The following is an 8,460-nucleotide window of genomic DNA, read 5'->3' as shown; positions in this document are numbered from 1 at the left end:
CACCACAAAGTCGGCCGGGTAATTCCAGGATTCTACAGAAATTATTAAATCTTCAATGACCCCCTCAGGTTTAATTGTAAAGCGATCAGCTAGTTCTAGGATGGTTGGTGTTTCCCTCATAAAGTTTTTCAACTGAAGTAATTGTGTTGTTTCCAATGTCATAATATTTATTGCGGCTCCTAAGTCTACTAGAACTTTAGAGACAAGGGTTTTTCCAACCTGCACTGTTACTGTAGGGTGACCAGGGTCACCATATTTCACAGGAGGATCTTTCTCTGTCATCAAAGCAGTCAGCTCTCCCATCACATGAACTGTGAGGGGGTCCTTAGCTTTTCTTCTAGGTTTTTTTATACAAATATCTCTAACGGTCCTAGCATAAATGGGGACATCTCTTAGCACTTGCAACAGTGGAATTTTAACGTATAAATTCTGCAGTTCACCTAAAAGGTTAAAAGCAGGTTGCTCTAGTGTTTTAGTGAGAGCCAATCGTTCAGGGAACGGTGGATCTGCTGTCTGATCAATGTTGTTAGATGTCGATTCGACTGTTTCAGCATTATTGTTAGTAGGTTTTTCTTTTCTAACTTCCTCCTTATCAGAGTCAGTGATGTCATCAATGATGGGTTCAACAATTCTCCCTGAACGAAGATGGATATCGTTACATTGCATGGGGAAGACAGGCTGATTTTGAATATCAATTACTTGCAAAGCTTTATTATTATTTGGGTTGGGGTTGGGTTGCACAGGCAGTTGCGGTCTAATTGCCTGGTTATTTGGAGGAGTATTAGATGGTAAAGAAAGAGACTGTTGTTGTTGAGGAAATGGCATCTGTTGGGCTGCCCAGCCTGGGTTCCATTGGTTGAAATATGGTTGCTGGGGAGCCCAAGGATTCCATATAGTAGGATCAGGAAAAGGGAGATTTGGTTGTTGCATAGGTGGAAAACTCATTGTGTTAAAGGGTGGGTACTGCATTTGGTTCATGGGTGGGTAATTTGTTTGAAAAGGAGAATGATTATTCCAACGATTAAATGCTGTGTTAGAATTCATACCTTGTCTTTGTGGCCATTGCCTCCTCTGTGTCATCAGGTACACTGCTTCAGCCTCTTCTTCAGTTGATTGCAATGCTGCTTTAATTCCAGGCAGAGAGGGGCATTGCTGGGTCTCATGGTCCTTTTCGCAGATTGTGCAGATTGGTACCTTATCTAGCGGGCATTCCCTGAGTGGGTGCTTTTCTCTGCATTTGGAACAAAAAATAGCTAGGGCAGCTTCTGCTTCTGCCTGTTTCTTCTTTACCTGCAGAGCATCAATTTGTGAAGCAAAAGAGCTTAACATCTCAGTTTTAAATTCTTCTAATAAATTACCTATTTCAGCCCTTGTTGCTCCTCCGCTTGCTGACTTCTGAACTCTTGAATATACATTATCTCTGCTTTTTGATCTGCTTACTGCTCCCCTTGAACATCTCATGCAGAGATTGATAATTTCATCAAAGGGTTCTTTGGAAATGTCCCCTTTTCCCAGCATGTTTAACATGTCCAGGCAGTCATCTCGTACCCCTTTCAGCAATATAGTCTTCAGAATATCTTTACTCATATTATGATGGTCAGACCGCTGCAGATTATACTGTAATCTTTCCACAAAATCTTCCAAATTCTCGTCCTCTTTCTCAACCATTTTAAACAATTCTTCCTTCCTTTCTCTCGTCCGGCAGTAATCTTGATACTTAGCCAGAAAGCTCTCTTTCATCTGATCCCAGGTAGTGATTGCCTGAGCTCCTAGGCTCATAAACCATCTTAACGCATTCCCTTTCAGTGTTGCTGGAAATAGTTTTAGTTTCTGATTAGCGCTCACATAATCATAACTCCTACATAGTATGTCGAATTCGAAGAGGAATTCATCCGGGTCTTCAGAGGATAACCCATGAAAGTTGGGTAATGCTAAGAGTGGAATGTTTTTCATGGGGGTTGTTCCTCTCGGGAGCTCCCCAATAGGGAATTCCAGGGTAGAGAGCGAATTTTCCCCTCTTCCTTCTATTCTGTTATCCTCCATTGGTCTTTTTCCTGAATCACTTGCTTTATCTTCTGTGTCTTCTGTTTCTTCAGGTTCTTCTACCGGTTCCTCGGTGTATTCTGGTACTTCCAGCTTCCTTTCAGGTCCTAGTACTTCCTCCGTCTGTCGATCTGTTTGTGAGGAATACTGGATCTGAGGTCTCCGGGAACTTGTCCTCTGTGATGTTTCAGCCTTTGAGATGATTTCGTCAATATAAGTTTTTCTTCCTCCTTTGCCGCCTGTGAAATTAGGTTTCTTGCGTCCTCTCATGCACCTGTTATTCTCAAAAAGAAATCATTAATGCCTTTAGAAATATCTAGTTTCCTTCCTTGGCAACGGCGCCAAAATGTTGGCTAGTTGAATTGTTTATTAATTAACAATCAAGTACCACATTAAATTGTCAACCTGGGAAAGTCTTTTTATTTCAAAGGCCATTGCGTACGGTATGTACTTTAACTCTAAAAGCATTAAAAAGCTGTAGTATGCGTAGTTCTCACGTTATGTTATAACAGTGTACTGTAAAGATAAAATAAAAACAGTTAATAAATCCGCTAAGAAAAGTGATGGATGCTCTGTTATCAGAGGATCAGGACCCTATCCTCCAAACAAGGACGTTCAGCACCTGCCCCTGTAACCAGATTACTAATACACACTGAAAGTCTAATTCACCAGTGAAGTACAACTTCAAACGATAATCGAAACAGAGTGCCAGCAAAAAGGAAACTACCAAAGGTAATGCTTACAGAATCCAAAACAGAGTACCAGCATAAAGAAATCACCAAACACACTTACACACTTGACAGAAAAGTAAATGGGTGAATCTTGTGAGGAAGGTGGGCCCAGTCCCTCTCACAAGATTCCCCAGAACACAACTGTTGGATTAGAAACTCAGAACAATCTTCTATTCATCTGCCAAAAGATTTAATACAATAAGAGTTCAGACTTTGCTGTTCGTCTTTAAAATTCCCCTTTCAGAATTATCCTCCCTTTCTAATGTAGATGTCTCCTCTTTATAGAGGAGACATCTATTACAATAGATTATCACGGTTCATTCAGTTAGCCAAAAATAAGAATTACAAAATGCTGTTATAACAGTGCAACAATGTATTCCTTCTTAAGTTTATTTTTGTTACACAGCTGGTACTTGAACTTTGCCCGTGCTCTTGGGATCCTTTGTATTATCCTTCGCCGTTTCCCCATGGTTGCTGACTTGGAAAACCCGTACTGTTCCTGATACTTGAGCAATCGTAACTGTGTTTTGCTCTTTTTGGGTGATTGCTGATTATGCCGCGTCATCGTGGAATCCTGGCAATCTCCGGATAGTTGCCGTTTGTTATTTCCAGTTGGTGCAAAAATAACATTCTCCTGCTTTTAGATGGTTGCCGTTACTGGCTGTGGCAACTGCGTAGTTGCTGCTCCTGGTGTTGCAGCAACTGCGTAGTTGCTGTTTCTGGTGTTTCAGCAACTATAATTATAATTCCTGCAGTCTTTAAACAACCCAACAATTATTTGGCAACTTAATTGACTTTTCCACAGATAAATATAAAGATATTCATGAATATGCAATTAACAGTTAAACATATAGATATGCGGAGAGTTACTTCGTACCTTGGGGTGATTAAGTCATTATACAATCAAAAGCTTTCAACCTATGACTGAAAAAAGGATAATATTATGGCAAAAATATAAGGTCAAAATTGGTCAATTCTGAGTCCCAACAACTTGCACTTGAAGGGGATCTGCTCATATTCTAGAACTTGATAATGACTCCATTCACCCAGAGTTAAATTGATTTATAAGGGAAGCCCTTTTTACAGATCCAAGTTCACACATATTTTTGCACATGTAAACTGATGACCTTTTGGCTCAGTTCAATTTATATATTTTCCTACTCCATTGTTGATTTCTCTCAAACAATCGTCACTCCAACATGACAGAGGAAGCCAAAAAAGTTTAACCCAAATGAGAACTGTATTGGGAATATCTTCATTTAGATCAAAATCAAGAGACGATTAATTGAGATACATACCTCTAAATCCAAAAAAATATGGACCATCTCGGAAGATGATGTCTCCATCCTCTTTCAATTTGAAGAGGAATGTGAAAAAACCATTTTCGACTGTGAAGAGACGATTGCTACCTTTCATCTTTGTAGTTATTTTTGATCCACTAGTCCATCGACTTTGGCGAGGGCCACATGCTTGTGAACTTGCCAATCAAATCTTATTCCTTGAAGGACAAGGTTGTTCTCTGACGGGATGTTCCCTGCACATTTCACAAATTTGGATTGTTGCCCTTTTGTATGATATTCATTTTCGAGGTCAGCCACTAAGGCTTGGAATGCTGCCAGTTCCTCATTAGGAGGGGTAGGAGCCCCCTCAGGATCTACCACCATGAGCGATCACTTGAGATCTCATCGTTGTATGTAGGCCTAGAATTTGGTTTACGCACAATTACAAATATTTTCTTAAACTTTTTTTCAATCCAACAACTTAACCACTAAACCAAACCATCAATATGCCTTTTTTATTCATACATTATTAATATATAAGAATAATGTAATTATTCTAATTATTTAAATATTATTATTTTTATATCGACATATAAAAATATAATAAACATTATTTATATACATAATTGTAAAATGACACCTTTCGATTCAATCCAAATCCCATTTAAAAAAATCATTCCAATTAATACATTTTAATACAACAAAATATCCATTTCAAGAAATCGTTCAAATACCTTATCAAAGCTACATTGAAACTCACAACACTAAAATATCATATCTTCATTTATTTAATCTTTACCTTTAATAAATGTGATGTGGTTCCCTTTGATGGACCCCATAAATCATGGCCTTGGAAGCATTTGGTGTGATAAAAGGTGACGCAGATAGAGTGAGGTTCCATGACCCATATAAGTGATTAATTCACTCTTTCTTTTTATTTTATTTTAATGAGTTGGCTTTGAAAATGAATTGGCCCACTCAAAAAGTCTATACAGATTATTATGTTACTTTTTACTATAAGGATTTACTATGCTTAAATCAAGTATATTTTGAATTTCTTTTCAAAGTTTTTTTTAATGTATAATAATTATTTTGTGCATTATCTATATTCTTTTTATTAAAATTTATGAAATGACCAGTCACCTTACCGCATCAAATTATTTTATCTATCAATTTAGTATAGTTGGCTTCTAACAATATAGTTCTAAATTGATGTTGGTATACCCCTCGAGGAATATGGTAGTTAGCTTCAATCCTTATGTTTCTAAATTGGTTAGTTGGTTTCAAGACACATTGCTTCTAAATTGGTGTTAATGGACCCTTTCTAAATTGGTGTTAATTGGTAGTTGGTTTCATCCCATATGTTTCTGAATTGAAGTGGACCCTTTCTACTCTTCTATTTACATTTATTAGTCCTTGCCTGGGACTCTTAGCAATCGATCGTGCGTTGACTGCCTATTAATCTCTTATTTGACCAAAAAATATTGCTATACATCACAATTTTAACCAAAGTTTTCATATTAAAAAATAATATAAAATTTATTATGTAATTGCTGATTGGCCAACAAAGTTGAGGGTCTTATTGCCGGCTTCGCAGGTTTCAAGACGGGTAAAAGTAAGATATCCTAAGTTTTTGGTAAGGTTGCTGAATTTCCAAATCCAAATTTCGTGGCTTTTTAGTTTTACCCAAAGTTTTCGGAGGTCTTATTGCCGGGGATATCGATTGAACGTTGTGACAATTCATCTTACCCAAAGTCGAGTTTGCAGAATGTTGTGACAATTAATTTTATCCAAAGTCCAATTTACATTTTATGACAACTGATTTTAATGTTTTTCTCTGTGCCCTGCTTGAGCGCCTTGCATGCAGCCAGTGCCACATGTCTATTTTACCGTAAGTTTTATGTGTTTTATGTTCAGGGTGTGCATGTTACCGTAAGTTTTATGTGTTTTATGTTCAGGGTGGGCATGTTCTTCCCCGTGCCCTGCTTGAGTGCCTTGCATGTAGCCAGTGCCAGATGTCTCTTGCTCGGGCTATCAATTCTCCGTAGAAGAAGGCAGCTACCAGCAGCTTGGGAGAGTAGTTCAACATCGATCCCCGCACCGCGGATTTCAAGCGAACCCGGTTTGCCACAGACCTTGGGGTTTCGAATCTCAGACATGCCATCTTAAATTTCCATTAAGATTTTTTTGGACTGTGAAATGGTGTAATGATCTGGGTTTCGAATCTCAGGCATGCCGTCTTAAATTTCTATTAGGGATTTTCCGAGTGCCTATTTTGCTTAGTTTTTGAATGGTAATGGATCATATGGATTTCGGGCACTCATATTTTTTCATGAAGGGATGTCTTGTCCTTCAAAAGAACCCTCCTCCAACTCCTTTTACTTTGTCTGTTTAACGATTGAAAATGGGGGACTGCGGTAAGTTATCTGATGTTCTGCCATTGCGGTTGTTCATTTGATCATATATTTTGTCTGCAACTTGGAGTGATTTGAATTGATTTGTGTATTGTATGGAATTTAGACGAGCTGAGTGAATTTCTTTCTTCTGCTGTGGAGGTCGCAAAAAGAGCTGGGGAGGTAATTAATAGACGGGCTTATATCAGTTTGATATTTGAACAGGGAATGTAGATTGGAGTAAACACTGTTGAATGGCAGTTCCATCTTTGATATATATTCTACTCTTACTGTAAATGTTACAGATGATTGGGACAAATTTTTACAAAGAGAAATCCGTGGAACACAAAGGAAAGGTATGATCTTTTTGTGTAATATGCTTTCGATTCACGGTAATTTCTATTATTATTCGTGACCAGCATTCATTAATGTTACTGTCATGGTTTGTTTATCTACTCTGTCTTCAAAGCCTTTGTTCTATTGGACTATGAAATGATGTAGTGATCTGGGTTTCGAATCTCAGACATGCCATCTTAAATTTCCATTAAGATTTTTTTGGACTGTGAAATGGTGTAATGATCTGGGTTTCGAATCTCAGGCATGCCGTCTTAAATTTCTATTAGGGATTTTCCGAGTGCCTATTTTGCTTAGTTTTTGAATGGTAATGGATCATATGGATTTCGGGCACTCATATTTTTTCATGAAGGGATGTCTTGTCCTTGGGAATGTATGTTCTGCATTCTTAGTGCATATTCTGCGTGCAAGCTGCTCGTTCCATAGGTTTTGTTTATGCCCATTTCCTTCTTTCACTGATGTTCATGTTTCTCTTCAAGCTGAAGTTGTGTTCAAGATCTAGCATTTTTTCCTTCTGTTTTACGAGATGTCTTCGTAACAGGCCCGCTTGCATGGATTATATGGTTCACATGGGCGAAATATGACTCTGGAGAAATTGAGTCTTGTTGGGGCTATCAAACATAGTGTTTTCTAGGTATATACATCTAAGTTTTTTAAGTTTCCTCGAGGCTCTATTCACCATCTCCTCTCCTTCCCCTGCACTATGTTCAAGCATGTTTGGCCACATTTTCCCTATTATTCTTCTCCATGTGGCCACCTTCTTATTTGTTTCACATTGTTTGGCACCCTCCATGACTTTCTAACCCTTGGGACCCCTCCCTGCTTGGTTTCCCTTGTCCTCTCCATCGAAGTCTTAAGCCTTTCTATTTTATTCCATTACTCCTGGTTCACAATCTTGTATCATTTCTTGCTCTATTCCACCATCCCTGCATGTCTTGAGAGTGCATGCGGAATCGTGAAGGCTTTACAAACAGAGGCTTTGGCATGTCAAGGCTTGATATAAATTCTTCATTGCATCTATTGTCACCTCCTGAAAAGAGAGTTCCAGTTTTAAGCTGCTTTGCCCATGGCTGTAAGCTGTAAAAGTTACTGTGGTTGTAACCTGCCAAAGTTACTGTGCTGGAAGATGGGGTTTTAAGCTGCTTTGTCCATGGCTGCAACCTGCAAAAGTCGTTGTGCTGGAAGAAGCTTGCGGTGGCTTCACCACGCATTTCGGGTTTGAATTTCTTTCCTTTCACTTGGGGTCTCACTTGGGGCACTGGGGGTTTGAATTTCCTTCCTTTCTTTCACTTGGGGTTTCACTTGCGGTTTTAAGTTTTAAGTTGTTTTATCCATGTCTACTACCTGCAAAAGGTTGCAAGAGTGGACTAACTGTAGACATGCTTCAATAGTGGACTAATTGCACAAAGATGTTGTGGGTAGACATTGTTGCTAAACAAACAGAACTTATGCAAATTCAGTTTCATTGCTCAATATAGAGAATAAAAAATAATTATTAATATTAATTCATGACTAACAGACAAATTATGTTCAGTATTTTTAGGTTGTTACATCTAATGTATTCCCCAATCCAACTATTATCTTCTAAACTAATTCCAGTAAAACTTTCAGTAAATGTGTGGTGTGGTAAATATATTGAAACAAAGCTTGGTTTATTAT

The 8,460-nt window shown here is 38.3% G+C and overlaps 1 protein-coding gene across 1 annotated transcript; it reads left to right on the top strand.

The window, feature by feature from the left end:
• The first annotated feature begins 6,126 nt into the window (after positions 1 to 6,126).
• Positions 6,127 to 8,256, top strand: LOC149254498 (inositol-phosphate phosphatase-like). Its single transcript, XM_089457046.1, has 4 exons — positions 6,127 to 6,471; positions 6,575 to 6,630; positions 6,753 to 6,803; positions 7,343 to 8,256. Exons 1-4 carry the CDS (start codon positions 6,459 to 6,461, stop codon positions 7,433 to 7,435), a joined length of 213 nt encoding a protein of 70 aa, XP_089313172.1. The 5' UTR covers positions 6,127 to 6,458; the 3' UTR covers positions 7,436 to 8,256.
• Positions 8,257 to 8,460: the final 204 nt, after the last annotated feature.

The sequence above is a fragment of the Pinus tabuliformis genome, chromosome 7 (genome assembly GCF_031772625.1).
Source record: "Pinus tabuliformis cultivar Carrire ecotype Pingquan chromosome 7, CPIR1, whole genome shotgun sequence".
In the NCBI taxonomy this organism is placed as follows: Eukaryota; Viridiplantae; Streptophyta; class Pinopsida; order Pinales; family Pinaceae; genus Pinus; species Pinus tabuliformis.
The sequence above is the reverse complement of the archived record's forward strand: the minus strand, read 5'-3'. Positions and strand labels throughout refer to the sequence as shown.